General features: G+C 45.2%; 2 protein-coding genes across 2 annotated transcripts; one reads left to right on the plus strand and one right to left on the minus strand.

The window, feature by feature from the left end:
* LOC103651094 (two-component response regulator-like PRR1) lies at positions 1-1830 on the minus strand. The gene is made up of 5 exons (XM_020550440.2): positions 1654-1830; positions 1362-1529; positions 1096-1177; positions 509-987; positions 1-344 (listed from the first exon to the last, which is right to left on the minus strand). Exons 1-5 carry the CDS (start codon positions 1783-1785, stop codon positions 33-35), a joined length of 1173 nt encoding a protein of 390 aa, XP_020406029.1. The 5' UTR covers positions 1786-1830; the 3' UTR covers positions 1-32.
* Positions 1831-2441: 611 nt separating this feature from the next.
* LOC103652440 (uncharacterized) lies at positions 2442-10950 on the plus strand. Its single transcript, XM_020550997.2, has 5 exons — positions 2442-2554; positions 2976-3285; positions 9487-9799; positions 10447-10464; positions 10558-10950. The coding sequence occupies exons 1-5, from the start codon at positions 2442-2444 to the stop codon at positions 10746-10748; spliced, it is 945 nt and encodes a 314-aa protein (XP_020406586.1). The 3' UTR covers positions 10749-10950.
* Positions 10951-18134: the final 7184 nt, after the last annotated feature.

Below are 18134 nucleotides of genomic sequence, written 5' to 3' on the forward strand. Positions count from 1 at the left end.
AAGGTATTATTATGAACAAAGAATCAAAAGAACTACCAAGAAACTGTATACAACTTATATAGACCAAAAGCATAGAGATCTAGAGAACCATTTTTGACAATATTTACTGTGAAGATGAAAGAATGGAAGATTTGAATCAGTACCTTAAATTTCGTGACAACACTTTGTTTCTGTGTATCCATTACTGAATGCCATGACAGACTTGATTTATTCTGAGAATCAGCAACCATGACAGAGGCAAAATGTTTTGGAAGTTCACATTTACATGATGATAGTAGTTGGATCGATTCAGAGTGTAGTGGATCTCTGTTCTTCTCCAGGAACCCAGCTGTATCATATGTCACCTGGAATGAAAATCAGCCAATCAGGACCACTATCATGTTGCATATAGAAGAGCTACAACAGCAAATTAGTATATAATCAACTATTGAATGGGCAAACTTGCAGATCTGGAGGATGTTGAAGATTAGAAATAGCTTAAAGATAAAACAAGACAGAATTCACCAACCTCCCCTGCATAATGGCAAACCTTAAATGTGCCTTCTTGCGGTGTATGTGCTTGAGCATTGTTTATGTTTGCTTGAAAATCTTGCGCCGACGAAAGTGCCATGTTGTGCTCTACCATCCCTGGATAATAAAATGGGAAATGGTATGCAGGTGGAGTTCCTGAAGTATCATTATGGCCTTCGCTGCTTCGCTCCATATGCATGTTAGAGGAAGAAAACCATACCATAGGGTACTGCGCAGGCATCTCAAAAGCTTCTTTGTTCCGAATATTTACATCAGTACCGGTGTCACTTCTATCGGTTGCGCTAGAGCAATTACCCTGGTTATCCAAGGAATCTAATCGGCTGCCACCCCTTTGTAATTCGCTGTCAAATGAGCTGGTGGCTGGGGTGCTTGACTTGACATATGCTAGAAATGCAGACGACTCGGCAACCCTCAGGTTAGTTTTTATAGGGCGTGAAAACGCTCTTCTCGGAGAGGCTTGCAATTAAAATAATTTATCAGAAAATAGATAGAGAAATAAAGGTGATTAACAATACAAGACCAGATATTCCAGAGCAGAACAAAGGTCCGGCTGAAACATCTTACATTTTTTACTGGCATCTAGGGCAGAGCCTGGAACACCCTCCATCTTTTCTCTCTGGTCGGGCTCAGCAACTGAAGGATTAGACTGAAACACGCAAAGAAGTGGAAGGGCATTTAAACAAGTATATTGTTAGCATGTCATCAACATACAACATAGAGCCAAAAGGGCAGATCTTTGTGGCAACATCAAACAACAGAACTGGAAACATCTAGACAAACAAAAAAAACTGGACTGCAACAATCTTCCAAATGGGTGCTTGGTTCATTACCTCGTATTCAAGTTGCTTTGAGGTGCCTGTTTCTTGATTCGTGTTTCCTTTAGGCCTATCGTCGGTCTCGTCTGAGAGGAGGGTGGTGCTATTGGTATTGGCATCGCTAGGTTCTGAGAGCACCAACTCGAAGTTGTCATTGAAGAAGTTTTTCTCGGGCAAACCAAGCTGCCAACACCAGCACTCGATTTAAAGAATAATTCACGGCGGTACATCAACACCTACGAGCATCTCAGCCTAGAGCATGCTTCTAAACGCAGAGGTTAAGGTGAGTCAGCATAGTGCCCTTTACCATCCGTCTCCGCCGCCACACATGGGTCCAAAGGTTCAGCAGCTCATTCGTGCGCAGCGGCTTCACCAGGTACTCGGCGGCGCCAAGCCGCAAGCACTTGACAACAACAGACACCTCGTCTCTGTTGGACATCACTGCACGGTTCCATCGAACAGGAGGATGGTCACAGCAAGCACAATCACATTAGCTACAAGAGTTACAGAGTTTATGGTAGCTACAAGCCTAGGAGGCTACGGAAGCTGTAGGTGAGAGAGCTGACTAACAGATACATAAGCTGGCCGTAGAGACGGAGCCAAGGCCTGGCCTGGGCAGTGCCGGTGTGGGTGCCTGGGGCCTGGGCGGTGCCGCTCGGCCGCGGAGGCGTGGGCGTGGGCGTGGTTGGTGCCCGTGCCCGGGAAGCGCCGGCGGAGGGCAGTGGCCGGGCGCGCTGCGCGCTGCAAACGAAGGCGTGGAGCCATGGAAGGTGGAAGGGCTGGGGCACCTGGCTCCCAGCACGGACGCACGATGATCTCCTGGCGGCCGGCGCAGCGGCTCTCATCTCGCAAATGCGGCGCACGCCTAGTTTCTGTTCGAGGAATCGGGGTTCGCCGATGCTGCGCTCGCCTGAGACCCGACCTGCTCGGCCGCGAAGCCCGTCCACGGAACGAACGAACGAACGAACAACCTCAGTCTAGAACCGGACTCGACTGATGAGTAATGACTAACCCGATCCAACCCAATCCACTCGAATCCAGGCGCAAAACAGTAGTGTTGTCGTCGCTAGGGAGACGAAGAAGAACCGCGACGCAATGCTCACCTGCCTCCTGGAATTCCCCCGATCCTGGACGGATACAGCAGCAACCGACCGGGGCTGCCTCCGCGTGCGTCGTCCCACTCCTCCACGCCCCACGGAGATCCAGAGGTCCCTCCTCCCTCTCGCACGACGGCGGTGGAGGGGGCGGCGGCGTACGAGCGAGGGCAGGGGAAGGGAGGGGGAGGCCTTGAATCCTGGACGCGTCCGCAGGGGTGTTCTCGGATCCTGTCACCGCGGCGCGGGACAGGGGGAGCAGGGGCGGCGGCTCAGGCGGGGTGGGATAGGGGGAGGCGGGGGACGAACGTGGGCGTGGAGACGAGGACGAACGTGGGCGTAAGCAGGGGCGGACGGTGTAGATTTACAGAAGCCATTGGACGGTGTAGATTCACCGAGGGCAGAACCAGAGAAGGCAGCCTACTCCTTGCAGCCTTAATAGGTAGTATAGATTTCTTAAGACACTAGTGTAGACGTCCACATGACATGGTGCACGGTTCTACCCTCTCCTCTGCGATCCTCCCCAATCGCCCAGATCTGTCTCCGCGCCACCATCCGCGCCGCCATCAAGGGTCGCGGAGCCACCCCTCCCCGCCTCGCGGCATTGCCCGGCGCGACAGACGCCGCACGGCCCCCGACTCGGCGCCCCACACTCCGCGCCCCCACTCCCCCCGGCGGGAGACACCGTCCCTCTCGCCATGCGCTCCCACGCCCACCACTCTCGCTCGTCACCACTCGATCTCCCTCCCCACCTCTTGTCCAGTGCCCATTTTTACCACCACGCCCCAAATGCTGACAACCACCTGCAGCCCGTCGCCGTGCCTGTGCGCACGGTCATGGCGGCTGTTAGGATTTATGGGCTTGGCCCAATTAAGAATTTCTAATAATTCCAGGAAAATCTCAAAAGCCCATATAAGTGGATGGCAAAGGGATAGGTGGAACCAATAGCACCATATTGCTAGCTCTTGTGGAGTAGAGCTAGCTTAAATATGGAAGCCACACTCACTCACCAAGTCATGGATGAGAGGAGAGAGTGTGGAGAGCCACACGCGCGCGCGCGCTCGCTCGCCTCGCCTCGCCTGGCCTGGCCTGGCCGGGGCGGGGCGGGGCGAAGGGCGCGGGCGCACGACATGCGCGTGAATGGTCCGCCGAAATCCGGCCTCTCGCCTTGCGGGGGCGCGGCTACCTTTTGCCGTTTGATTTTTTGGTTTCTTGGCTGTTACGCTTATCCTAACCGATCCCTATAAAATCTCAACTGATTGCGAGATTTTCGTGGGCGGATAAGCACGGGGGTCGCGGACTCGGCCCTATAAAAGGAGCCCGGCAGCCAGCCTCCAAATCATCCCAGATCCCAGTTCGCTTTCGCCTCTCTTCATAGCTGAGCCGCCTTTTAGTTCCCTTCGTCCCGACCGCAGAGGTGCATCTGCGATCAGGAGAGCAGGTCTCCGGAACCCTTCGTCTTCTAGATCCTGCACCGGGAGAGGGCGAATAAGGTTTTTGGGAAGCGTCTTCACGCGACTGCTCGTGATCTGCTGACCTCGTCGACCCTGCTGATTTCGCTACTTCGACATCGTCGACCCTGCTGATTCCGGCGCGTGCCATCGATCAGTAAGTCTAATCAGTACGCATCATCTGATTTGGCTTGTTATCTCAGTTATTCTGATTTGGTCATGATTTATAGTCGGAATTTAGATTGGAATTTGTCTAATTATTCAACAATCCAAAAACCTTATTGTAGACAATTTCCTAGTTTTTCTATGGCTGCTTTTGCCGACGCGCTGAAGCCAGAAAAGTTTAATGGTATGCACTTTAAGAGATGGCAAGTCAAGGCCACGCTCTGGCTTACTGCTATGAATGTCTTCCATGTTAGTAAAGGCAGACCTGAGGGTCCACTGACTCCTGAACAGGAGAAAGAGTACGACCATGCCAATACTATGTTCACGGGAGCCGTTCTTAGCGCCCTTGTTGACCGTCTGGTTGATGCGAATATGCAGTACACAGACGGGAAACAGTTGTGGGATGCACTTGCTACTAAGTATGGTGCATCAGATGCTGGCAGTGACCTGTATATCATGGAGAGCTTTCATGATTATAAGATGGTTGATAATCGCTCTATTGTAGAGCAAGCTCATGAAATACAGTGTATAGCCAAGGAGCTCGACCACCTTAAGATAGTCCTTCCTGACCGATTTGTGGCCGGATGCATTATTGCAAAGTTGCCTTCTACATGGAGGAACTTCGCCACAGCTCTGAAACATAAGAGACAGGAGATATCAGTTGAAAATCTGATAGCGTCTCTGGATGTTGAGGAGAAAGCTCGGGCTAAGGACACGGGATCTAAAGGAGGCGAGGGCCACTCCAGCGCCAACATGGTTCAGAAGAACCACAACAAGGGCAAAGGGAAGCCAAAATCTAACAAGCCCAATAAAACTACCAACTTCAAGAAGAAGAAGAACAAGGCTGAATTGACATGTTTCGCATGTGGCGAGGCGGGTCATTTTGCCAAGGATTGTCCTGATCGAGCGGATCGCCGTGGCAAAAAGGGCAATGTCAACACAGTGATCGCTAGCAATGAAGAAGACAAAGGGTATGGTAATCTACCTTTCATCTTCTCAGTATTTCAATCACCTAGTTGGTGGCTTGATACTGGTGCTAATGTTCATGTGTGTTCTGACATTAACTTGTTCTCTTCTTATCAGGGCGCCCGGGATTCTTCCGTGCTAATGGGGAATGGGTCACATGCTTCTGTTCATGGCACTGGCACGGTGGATCTGAAGTTTACTTCGGGAAAGATCGTGCAGCTGAAGAACGTGCATCATGTCCCTTCTATACACAAGAATCTCGTTAGCGGAACCCTTCTATGTAGAGATGGGTTCAAGGTAGTTTTAGAGTCCAATAAATTAGTTGTGTCCAAGTCTGGACAATTTATTGGTAAAGGCTATGATTGCGGAGGCTTGTTCCGCTTTTCTTTGTTAGATTTCAATAATAAGTCTGTGAACCATATTTGTGCTAATGTTGATGATCTTGCGAGTATTTGGCATTCTCGTTTGTGTCATATTAATTTTGGCTCTATGTCTCGGCTTGCAACCATGAGTTTAATTCCGAATATCACCATAGTCAAAGGTTCTAAGTGCCATAGTTGTGTGCAGTCGAAGCAACCTCGAAAGCCTCATAAGGCTGCTGAGGAGAGACACCTGGCACCACTAGAACTCATACATTCTGATCTTTGTGAGATGAATGGTGTGTTGACAAAAGGTGGTAAGAGATACTTCATGACATTGATTGATGATGCGTCTAGATTTTGCTATGTATACTTGCTAAAAACTAAAGATGAGGCTTTAGACTACTTTAAAATCTATAAGGCTGAGGTTGAAAACCAACTAGAGAGAAAGATCAAACGTCTTAGATCAGATCGTGGTGGCGAGTTCTTTCCCAAAGTCTTTGATGATTTCTGTGCAGAACATGGCATTATTCATGAGAGGACTCCTCCCTATTCACCCGAGTCAAACGGGATTGCTGAAAGGAAAAACCGTACGTTGACTGACCTGGTGAATGCCATGTTAGACACTTGTGGTTTATCTAAGGCATGGTGGGGGGAGGCAGTCCTGACTTCATGTCATGTTCTGAATAGAATTCCTATGGGCAAAGAAGAGAAAACCCCTTATGAGAAGTGGGTTGGGAGAAAACCATCACTTTCATACTTGCGCACTTGGGGGTGCATGGCGAAAGTCAATGTACCAATTAATAAAAAGCGCAAGCTTGGTCCAAGGACAGTGGATTGTGTCTTTCTTGGATATGCTTCGTGTAGCATAGCATATAGATTTTTAGTAGTTAAATCTGAAGTTCCTGATGTGTATGTTGATACTATTATGGAATCACGTGATGCTACTTTCTTTGAGCATATATTTCCAATGAAAGACATTCATAGCAATTCTAGATACTCTTCTGAGATAATTCCTGAACATAATACACCTATTGAGAGTTTTGAACAGCCACATGAAATTGTCCTAGAGGAGGATGACAATGATGCTCCTAAAAGGAGCAAGAGACAAAGGGTTGAAAAATCCTTTGGTAATGATTTCATTGTGTACCTTGTGGACGATACTCCTACTACCATTGCAGAAGCATTTGCATCTCCAGATGCAGATGATTGGAAAGAAGCAGTTCATAATGAGATGGACTCTATTCTTTCAAATGGTACGTGGGAAGTCACTGATCGACCCTATGGATGCAAACCCGTGGGTTGTAAGTGGGTGTTTAAAAAGAAGCTCAAGCCTGATGGTACAATTGAAAAGTACAAGGCTAGGCTTGTGGCTAAAGGCTATACTCAGAAAGAAGGAGAAGACTTCTTTGATACTTACTCACCTGTTGCTAGAATGACCACTATTCGAGTACTACTTTCTTTGGCTGCCTCGTATGGTCTCCTTGTTCATCAGATGGATGTAAAGACAGCTTTTCTTAATGGAGAGCTGGACGAGGAAATCTATATGGAACAGCCTGATGGATTTGTAGTAAAGGGTCAAGAAAGCAAGGTGTGCAAGTTATTGAAATCTTTGTATGGTCTGAAGCAAGCACCAAAGCAGTGGCATGAGAAGTTTGACACTACTCTAACGTCTGCAGGCTTTGCCATTAATGAGGCAGACAGGTGTGTATATTATCGCTGTGGTGGGGGCGAAGGAGTTATATTGTGCTTATATGTTGATGATATATTGATATTTGGCACAAACATTGATGTGATCAATGAAGTCAAGTCTTTTCTATCAAAGAGTTTTGATATGAAAGATCTGGGAGAAGTTGATGTGATTCTAAACATCAAGCTGATTAAGGCAGATGGTGGGATTACTCTCTCACAATCTCACTATGTTGAAAAGGTTTTGAAGCGATTTGGCTTCTCTGAGTGCAAACCTTCTCCAACTCCTTATGATCCCAGTGTGACACTGCGAAAGAACAAGAGAATTGGTTTAGACCAATTGAGATACTCTCAGATTGTCGGTTCACTCATGTATCTTGCTGGTGCAACAAGGCCCGATATCTCGTTTGCTGTGAGCAAATTGAGTAGGTTCATGTCAAACCCCGGGACTGATCATTGGCATGCACTTGAGCGGGTTATGCGCTACCTGCAAGGTACAATGAGTTATGGAATTCACTATTCTGGTCAGCATGCAGTACTTGAAGGATATAGTGATTCGAACTGGATATCTGATGCAGACGAGCTTTATGCCACCAGTGGTTATGTCTTTACTATTGGTGGAGGTGCGGTATCATGGAGGTCATGCAAGCAGACCATTTTGACGAGGTCAACCATGGAAGCCGAGCTAGCTGCACTTGACACAGCAACCGTTGAGGCAGAATGGTTGCGTGAACTCTTGATGGACTTGCCGGTGGTTGAGAAACCAATACCAGCTATCCTTATGAACTGTGACAATCAGACAGTGATTGCTAAAGTGACGAGTTCTAAGGATAATGGAAAGTCATCAAGACATGTCAAAAGACGATTGAAGTCTGTCAGAAAGTTGAGAAACTCCGGAGTTATAAGTGTGACTTATATTTCAACAGATAAAAATCTGGCAGATCCTTTTACCAAGGGACTACCACGTAATGTGATAGAAATCACATCGAGAGAGATGGGTATGAGACCCGAATAAAGTTGCCATGGTGGAAACCCAGTCTATGTGATCGGAGATCCCGTGAATTAGGTCCTGGGAAGAACAAGCCATTGGTGAACTGAGGAGAGTAACTTTTGACCCTCTCTAAGTAAAGATGCAATACTCTCAAATGCTGTAAGGCAGGTTGGCTTTGTGCCTTAATGTGTTCTGTTGGCTTGTATTAGCGAAGATGTTGTCCTGCAGAACATTCTTTGAAAGAACACACCTATATGAGTTAGGCTGTCTAACGTCGCAGTCTATGAGATTTGGGTGATCTCTAGTAAACTCATGAAGAGACCTTGGAGTACGACGTATATGCTCCACCCGAGAAGGGGACTACTGGTAGCCAAGTACTGGTCATGACTTCAAGTGAAACCCATTCACGCAAAACTTGCAATTCAAGGCATAGTTCATTGTCCAAGTTGTGGGTTGGTGTAACTTGGAGTTCTAGGCGGAAGTTCAACTTAACAGTCTCTGCTGAAAAACTAGTATATTAAACAGTAGTGAACAGTGGCGAAAACTGCAGATGGGCATTTGAGATCTGGTGGGGGATTGTTAGGATTTATGGGCTTGGCCCAATTAAGAATTTCTAATAATTCCAGGAAAATCTCAAAAGCCCATATAAGTGGATGGCAAAGGGATAGGTGGAACCAATAGCACCATATTGCTAGCTCTTGTGGAGTAGAGCTAGCTTAAATATGGAAGCCACACTCACTCACCAAGTCATGGATGAGAGGAGAGAGTGTGGAGAGCCACACGCGCGCGCGCGCTCGCTCGCCTCGCCTCGCCTGGCCTGGCCTGGCCGGGCCGGGGCGGGGCGAAGGGCGCGGGCGCACGACATGCGCGTGAATGGTCTGCCGAAATCCGGCCTCTCGCCTTGTGGGGGCGCGGCTACCTTTTGCCGTTTGATTTTTTGGTTTCTTGGCTGTTACGCTTATCCTAACCGATCCCTATAAAATCTCAACTGATTGCGAGATTTTCGTGGGCGGATAAGCACGGGGGTCGCGGACTCGGCCCTATAAAAGGAGCCCGGCAGCCAGCCTCCAAATCATCCCAGATCCCAGTTCGCTTTCGCCTCTCTTCATAGCTGAGCCGCCTTTTAGTTCCCTTCGTCCCGACCGCAGAGGTGCATCTGCGATCAGGAGAGCAGGTCTCCGGAACCCTTCGTCTTCTAGATCCTGCACCGGGAGAGGGCGAATAAGGTTTTTGGGAAGCGTCTTCACGCGACTGCTCGTGATCTGCTGACCTCGTCGACCCTGCTGATTTCGCTACTTCGACATCGTCGACCCTGCTGATTCCGGCGCGTGCCATCGATCAGTAAGTCTAATCAGTACGCATCATCTGATTTGGCTTGTTATCTCAGTTATTCTGATTTGGTCATGATTTATAGTCGGAATTTAGATTGGAATTTGTCTAATTATTCAACAGCGGCTCCCCGCGAAGACCTTCGGCGGAGGCTACGGCGCTAGGCGCACCAGTAGCGCGAAGCGAAGGGCGCCGAGGAGAGCTGCGGTGGTGCGGTGCGGGCTGCTGTCCGTGGACCCGTGGGTGCCGACGATGGACTCCCAGAGTGTGGCATCACAACTCTTTGCCGTCTCGCTCTTCCCCTACCTGGGCTTACGCTCTCCCAAAGCGAGACAGAGAAGGTCCAAGACCGCGCCCGGGCTCACGCTCTTCGGTTTCTACTTCCTCCTCGTCTTCGTCAGCGCCACCAGTACGGCTACTTCTCTGGTCCCCATCTCTGTCTCAGCTCCAGTTTTCGCATCGGTACATCCCGATCTCGAATTGCGCTTGGCGCTTGGGCACGAACCCAGGTAGCCCCTAAACCCGGGCTCAGTCAAGAGCGGCATCTGAATCTCGCTGCAATCCCTCCAGCGCGGGTGGAGAAAAAGGGGCAAAATCTCAGTGGCCAGCCTAATACTGTGATTTTTAGTATATCAGCACTTAGCTTGTCTATGAAAAATGTATGTGAAACATAATGCACATGCTTTTTCTGAGAGGTTATATGAAACTACGAGAGCAATTAGCTACAGAGAAAAATCACACGCAGAGATTCTCTTTGCATTGTTAACTACGGAGGGATGTATACTTAGCTCTAAAGTTCTGTAGAAGCAACATGAAGCTGAATTAGTTGAGTGATTGGAGCTTTCCCACCATTTTTCTTTCCAAGGTCGCAGTGACCCTTGCAAGGCGTCTGGCATTTCAAATTCCTACAGTGTAGCTGTAATTCCAACGCCGCATAGCCCTCTTGCGTTTAGTATTGTTTAGTTGCTGACCATTTAGCTGTCTAGCAGAATATTATGCCAGTGCCATTAATCGTTTCCATCTTGTTTCATGCACCGGTTTTTATCCCTGGAGCAGTACCTGCTGGGATTTATGGTAATGGTGCCGTAGATTTTTTTGTCATCCTTATTATATTCTTGCTCATACACACCGTGTGCACTTAATTGATACAATGATAATCCGTTGCAGCAAAAGTTCATTATGGTACCTTGCTGTCCAACGTTGACTGGCTGCACGGGGGCGCTGAATCGCTGCTGACTCTCACCAACCTGTTTATCGTTTTGGGGCTGAGGAGAGCCCTGAGGAAGCTGGAGGAAGAGGGCACAGACGAGAGCGTTTCTGAAGCTTCTCAAGACAGTGCAGAAAAAAGTTATGTCTAGATGGGTTCATCATCAGTACCCCTGATGGTGCACTCAGTATTCTAGGAGTGCGTGGTTTTTTTTCTTCTGAAGCTCAACTAGCTTGTAGTGATGCTTTGGGTGTAAGGAAATCTGGCAGATCTACTCTGTGCATATTATGCTGATAAGAAAACAATGTACAAGCATCTCCTGCAATTCTGATGAGACACCGTCCCTCTCGCCATGCGCCCCCACGCCCACCACTCTCGCTCATCACCGCTCGATCTGAGGAAGGCGGAGCGCGTGATAGATGCGGGTTCTGGCAGATTCGCGAGGAGGCTGTAGTGGTTAGGTTCTGGTGTCCCCTGGCCCGGCCGATCGTGGGAGATGAGCTCCTCGTCCGTGGCCAGCATCGGGCAGCGTCGTCTGCGCCGTCGTCGGAGGAAGGTGTGTCAGTGCCTGTCTGGCTAGGTTTCGCTTCCCTGTGCTATGTTGTTGGTTTCGCTTCCATGTGTTGTGCTGTTGGTTTCGCTTCCATGTGTTGTGCTGTTGGTTTCGCTTCCATATGACTCCCTTAAGGCCTTCTTCAATGCCTCGGTCTAATATGTGCTTCTTTTGCTATAGATTATGAAGAAGACCTGTCCTAATGACTTGTGGATCTATGTCGAGGGCCAAGATGTTGTTGACATGGAGAATGTGTCAAGTGAGAAGCTCAGGTCAGGTGGCAGTTCGTGTACACAAGCAAGCTCCCTCCGGTTGACTTCATCTTCATTTATTTTGATTACAACATAAAATGACTGTGATGCCTCCTCTCCGAAGACCTTCAGCCAGTGTTGGGTGCCTAGCTCCAGTTAATCTAATGCCTCCGTGTTCTCCATTTTCATGTTTTACTCAAGCTTTATAAACTTATTTAGCGACCACATGAATTATGTCCATCTTTTATTAGGTGAACACCCAAGCTGCTGCAGATTGATTGCATCAATCCAAAGAATTTAAAATACTATGTCGTTATTGTTTAGGTAAGCTTTAACATATCAATGTACCATTTAAAATTTATATATATCATGTTTATATTGATGTAATATATATTCTTGCAGTATATGGCATGGCTTAATGCCGAAAACATCAAGAATTTACGAGGTATATGGTTGTGCGTTGCTACGGAATCAATATGATAAAACACAATATTTTTTGCATATCAATGTACTTCTTTGTAGCATATGCTCTGTTTTTTGCAAAATAAATTGACCGAACCACACCATGCCCCATGTCGAGTTTTCTTCATAGAGTTATTTCTCATTAAATTTTTCATGTTAGTGCTTTAATGCCCCGTTGGATGAAGTAGTTTTATATTACAGATGTTAGTGCTTTTCTTTTTAGAGGGAATACATTCACAAGGATTTGTCAAATGTCAATAAATAGTTTGTTGATAGATATGTAGAAAATGTTTACTCATGAGTTAGATTCATTTGGTATCTTCCTTTTTCAAAGAAGCTGATGTTCTTGCTTAAAATCTTGTATAAATGTATATGTGTTGGTTGTTGTAGTATGATCAAACTATAGTCAAACTGTAGCTAATGGTGCATCTGGGTAGGGTCTGGATCTATTATCACTAGAAGTCTAGGACCATTTATTCAAAATCATCTTGGTTTACTCAACATTTTTTCTCTAGACTCCAATAATAAGCTGCAAGCAAGTCTAAAGATGCGTAATCATGTAATTTGGGGGTCACTTCTTTCAGCTTGTAATTAAGTTAGCTCCTATGATGTGGGAGCACGTGTGCTGATCTCAAACTTACATGCTGAAGGTGGTCAGTGGGATGACACAAAGAAAAAAAGAGGGCAGATGGGAAGAGCATTGGTATAGAGAAGTCTCCTGGCCATAATAGCTTCATCCAAGTAGAAACATTCATAATTTAGTTTAGCATGAATATGATATCTGCCTGTAGTAGACGACTAACAAGAGTGATGCCAACCAATGTAGTTTCTGATTTAGTGGGCATGAGCCCTCATATTTCAATTTCCATAGACCTGTGCACATGTGATTAGTATTCTTATATAATTTTGGGCTTAAAACATGCATAAAACATTTTGTCAATCCTGTCTTTTTAATAACTAACTAGGTGAACGTCTGTGCGTTGCTACGGAGTGAACATGTTATGATAAGATATATTAAAATTTTTAAAAATTATAATTTCCATTTTATGTTTTTGTTATATCTTTTAAAGTTAAGAATTTTTACATAAATCTTACCCATCGAAACAAATTCACCATGTACATTAAAATGCAATGCTTATCGACCACTCAAATAATCTGCTCTTGTAACATAAAGTAACCAAAATTAGGCAATGATCAGCAACCACCTTGTGCTAAGGTAGAAAAAAAGTAAAAAATTATAATACATGATATCATGTATTGCATCTAAGTACAAGCACATGTAGGTCCACCAAATAGTTTTGTTAAAAGAAAACAAAACGAAGAACTTTAAAAGATGATAACAAAAACATAAAATGGAAATTAGAAATTTTTTAATTTCAATATATCTTTTCATAACATGTCCAATCCGTAGCAACGCACGGGTGTTTACCTAGCAGTAGTATAGATTGTTAAACTCTCTCTAGCAGGGCCATGAAAGGTTCTCTGTTGGGCTAATCCACTATCGGGAAAAAAACAAGGTCGACCTGGGCCAGAACCCCTAAGCTAAGAAGGCCTCCGGCCTTCAAACGCTCCCTTTGCTTCACCGCGCCTGTTGCTGATTTGAGCGCCAACGAGCTAAAACCATCTCCAGAGCATTGTAGATTATATTGTTTATAAAGTAAAGTTCGAAATAATGAGTGTGATAAAAAGTGTGATATAGAGTTTGCTGAAGATAATCTAAGCGGGTGACGACGTGTATGTGACTTGCATTAAGCAATTTTTTAATTTTTGTTTGCACTTGAGCATGTGTTGACGCCTTTTCGGAGCGCCAATCACTCAACAAGAACCGGCGGCGGTGCTCTCTGCACAGGGGCGGACGCAGGGCCGTTCCTGACTTTTTGGGGGCCTGGGGTGAAATCCAATATGGAGGCCCCATCCACCATGTATATACACTATATATATAATTATAAACATAAATCATTGAACATTCAATAGAAAAAACTTCTATGTCATGCCTTAAAGTTTATAAGATGATACATATAAATTAGAGCCATAACACTTACTTGTCACATTTCACATGATATCATGCTAAAAATTTCTTCTAACATTTTGTGATACAAAGTCGTCGATTATACCATTAAGATCAATCTCATCCAACAACTTCTTATCAATACACAAAATTGCCAAACCATTTAATCTATCTTGAGTCATTGTTGATCTCAAATAGTTCTTCAATAATTTCAATTTTGAAAAGCTTCTCTCAGCTGATGCAACCGTCACAGGCATAGTAAATAATATTCGATAAGCGATTGCGACATTAGGATAGCAATCTAAATCTCTGACATGCTCGAATATCTCCATAGCAGACAATATGCTATCTGGTAGAGTAAATTTCAAAATCTTTAATTCAGAAATAAGATCATGCACCTCAACATCAGATAAACCATTATGAGAGAAAGTGTCTGCAAGTTTGGTGCAAGACTCTTCTAGTTCAGTATCATTCAATGACTTCAGGATAGTTGATCTCAATAAAAAACCAAATATATCTTTGAACACCATAAGTTCTTCAAATCTGGTTTTCAAAGAAGTGATTGCCATATCAACTACAACCAAAAATATTTCACTTTAAAAACCCTTTCAGCCTCTAGAATTTCTTCTTGATCATTACTTTCATCAAATTGTTTCTTCCTCAAGGCACGACGTTTTACTGGAAACGATGCCTCTAGACCCATTTCATCTGCAATGCCTTTGGAGATGATCAGACTAGAAGGAAACCCCTCATTTCTGTATGCCTCAAAGTATTGCACCATACCTTGTATTTGATTCAAAGCAGAGTCAATGCACATGTCTGGCGATTGCAATTTCTTACTCACTTTGTTTACAGAATATAAAATATCATGCCAGATAACCATACCAAGCAAAAACTCAAAGTTGCCAAGTGCATCAAATAAACTTTTTGCATCACTTTTGTCCTTAGGTTCAATATCAGAAGCACGACTTAACTCAAACAAAGCTGACCTCAACTCCTTTGCTTGATATCTTATTGCTGTAATACTTGAGATACGACTCTCCCAACGAGTATTTGACAATGATTTCAGAGTAAAAATGGGAACATGTTTACACAAAACATTCCACCTTTTGGTTGAACCAGCAAATAACACATATATGCGTTGAACAATCCCAAAAAATGAAACAGCTTTCCCACAAGATTTTGCCATATCACAAAGAGTAAGATTAAGACTATGGCAAGCACATGGCATATACAATGCTCTTGGATTAATATCAAGCAACCGCTTTTGTACCCCTTGATGTTTTCCTTTCATATTGGAACCATTATCATAGCCTTGACCCCTTATATCATTAATATTTAGGCCTAATGACTTCATAGAATCAAGCAACACACTGAAAAGCCCCAAACCAGATGTGTCATCGACATTCAAGAACCCCAAAAAGTATTCCTCAATATTTATTTTTCCATTAGACAAATTAACACAACGAACTAACAAAGTCATTTGTTCTTGATGACTAATATCAGGGGTACAATCTAGGATAACAGAGAAATATTTGGCCTCTTTAACAATCTTTATGATAGATCTTGTAATATTAGAAGACAAAAGAACTATCAACTCATTCTGAATCTTAGGACTGAGATAATGGTAATGAATTTCTTTGTTCTGAATACGCCTAAGATGGTCTTGCATTACCAAATCAAACTCTGCAATCATCTCAACACAGGCTAAGAAATTTCCATTACTATCACTATAAAGCTGCTCTTCCTCTAAAAGCCAAGTTGCGTTTACCAAGAAATTTCACAATTGCTATTATTCTTAGCAAAACTTGTCTCAAACGTTCTTTCTCTTTATTGATTTGCTTTTGCAAGTCTTTATCAATAGTTTCCTCTTTCTGCATTCGTGTCCTCAATTCATTCCACTTGTTCATGTTCTAAAAATGCTCAACACTATTTTCATGTTCTCTAAGCTTTGTACTAATATTCCTCCAATTTCTACATCCATTATGTGCTAGAGAACTGAGACTGTTGCTAGTGCTAGACTTTAAGATCTTACAACAAAAGCAAAAAACTTTATCAACATGCTTTGAATAAACCAACCATTTTCTATCATATAACTCTCCATTGCTTAACTTTCTATAATAATGAGCATATGAAAAATGTCTTGAGGCATTATCTAAAGGGAACTCGAGACCTTCCTCTCTTATAGGTCCTTTCTCAATTAATATGTCTCTTGCTTTATTATCAAGATTATCCCAATTTCTTGGATCATAAATGTCAGGTTGATCATCAACACTACCAAACTGTGCATGTGCATCTGATGAATTAGACATATTGTCATGGTCACTTACATTGTTATCATCGGCGTTGATATCAACATGTTCTTCTTCTCTAGAATTCTCATTGGTTGGTTCCTCTGTCCTCACGGGAATTATTGCCAATGCAAACGCATCATTTGAATTCGTCGAAGCACTAGCATTGCTCTTGAAAAACTTGTCAATAGCTCCTCTCTGTGAGTCTATGAGATCATCAACACGTTTTTTTCTTTTTCTTTTTTCACTTCCAGATAGATATCTTCTCGATGACATGATTACACAAAACACTGAAAATAAAAATATATATATCACAAATTGAATGATAACATACGAATGATTATACATATCTAAATAGTGTTGTTATTATTATTAATCAGTTACCTTAAATTTGTCAATTAGATTAAGCCAACAAATCATCAATCAGTTACCTTAAATAGCCTCGTTGATGTGAAGGTCCCTCTGAATGAACAGGATGCAACCGCTCATCACACCAACATCTGACATTTGGATGTGAAATTATGGAACATCATTATCCAACTATAGACTACTCTGTAATAGTTAAAAAGAAGAAGTAATAATTAACAAGCAGCAGCAGCCATTGTGATGTCTAAGGAGAAAAAAATGTTACCATCTCCAAATCCTACGCACAGGCTGACAGGCAGCAGGCGATTCAGCTCTTAGCCGTGTAGGCGATCGCCGATCGCTGATCAGGCGTCCAGCCGTCCAAGCGGCAGGCGAACAGGCGCCAGGCCGATCGCCGATCAGGCGTCCAGCCGTCCAAGCAGCAGGCGAACAGGCGCCAGGCGGCGGCGGGCGGCGGGCAGACGAACAGCCGTCAGCCGAATAGGGCAGGCGAACAGGTTTGGCGGAGCAGGCGAACAGATTTTCTGGCGGAGCAGGCTGCAGATATCTCACGATATGTGGAATAATTTTTATGGGGTGGGGGCCCACTACCTTTGTGGGGCCTGGTGCGGTGGCACCGGCTGCCACCCCCAGGGCCGGCCCTAGGCGGACGGTCCGCGCGCAGGGGCCGGACGGTCCGCGGCCTTGGAGCAGGGGCAAAGGTTCCCTGCCTGACGGCCGGACGGTCCGCGCCCTGGGGCCGGACGGTCCGCTCGTGCGCAGGGGCGGCGGAAGATCGCCGGCGGCGCCTGGATCTCGCTTCCGGGAGAGACTCCGTCGGGGAGGAGAGATCCTAGGAGTTGTCTAGGCTCGGGTAGACCGACCTAGACTCCTCTAATCGACGTAGAGTCGAAGAGAGGCGAAGAATTTGGATATTGAGAGGCTAAACTAGAGCTAGACTAGAGCTACTTCTAATGCATAAGGTAAAAACGAGAAATAGACTTGAGTTAATCGATTGTTGGGGGGTTCAATCGGCCGTAGCCCTTCATCTATATAAAGGGGAGGTCTGGATCCGCTTCAAACTGATTTCCGAGTTAATCCCGCGGTTTTAGGTAACAAATCCCGCGAGAAACTAGGAACCTAACTGATTCTGCGCACGCGCGGACCGTCCGGCCTCAGGGCCGAACTGTCCGCGCTGCTCTTTTTGGTCTCCAACAGCATGCAACGAGCAAGACGGCATATTAATTTCCATCACTACAGCAGCAAACCGGCCTACCGATATCATGCATCGCGCCTCTGCTGATCGGGTGCCATCCCACGGCGGATGCTCAAACCGCAGAGGCATTTGGCTAGCAAAGGGGCGATGTATGTGGTCGGTAGGCTCGTCCACCCGTGTCTAGTGAAGAGCCCCTATTTGTTTCGGCTTTTCGCGGCTTCTGGCCACCAAAAGCTGCTGCGGATTGCCAAACACTCAGCTTTTCAGCCAGCTTCTATAAAATTCGTTTGAGTAAAAACCATTCAAAATCAACATAAACATATAATCGTTTGAGTCGTCGCAATAGTAGCAATCCGTCACTTTATAGATCCTGAACCCCATGGACAACTTTATCTTCCTCCGCACGTAATC

The sequence above is a fragment of the Zea mays genome, chromosome 3, assembly GCF_902167145.1.
Source record: "Zea mays cultivar B73 chromosome 3, Zm-B73-REFERENCE-NAM-5.0, whole genome shotgun sequence".
Lineage (NCBI taxonomy): Eukaryota > Viridiplantae > Streptophyta > Magnoliopsida > Poales > Poaceae > Zea > Zea mays.

Bases quoted from the DNA above. Each gene is read 5' to 3' on its own strand.
- LOC103651094 (XM_020550440.2), bottom strand. From the start codon at position 1,785: ATGTCCAACAGAGACGAGGTGTCTGTTGTTGTCAAGTGCTTGCGGCTT. The intron at 1,530-1,653 runs GTAAAGGGCACT...TGGTGTTGGCAG, and splicing joins TGTGGCGGCGGAGACGGATG to CTTGGTTTGCCCGAGAAAAA. The intron at 345-508 runs GTTGGTGAATTC...TTTTCATTCCAG, and splicing joins TTTGCCATTATGCAGGGGAG to GTGACATATGATACAGCTGG.
- LOC103652440 (XM_020550997.2), top strand. From the start codon at position 2,442: ATGCTCACCTGCCTCCTGGAATTCCCCCGATCCTGGACGGATACAGCA. The intron at 2,555-2,975 runs GTCCCTCCTCCC...CCAATCGCCCAG, and splicing joins CGCCCCACGGAGATCCAGAG to ATCTGTCTCCGCGCCACCAT. The intron at 3,286-9,486 runs GTTAGGATTTAT...GTCGGAATTTAG, and splicing joins TGCGCACGGTCATGGCGGCT to ATTGGAATTTGTCTAATTAT.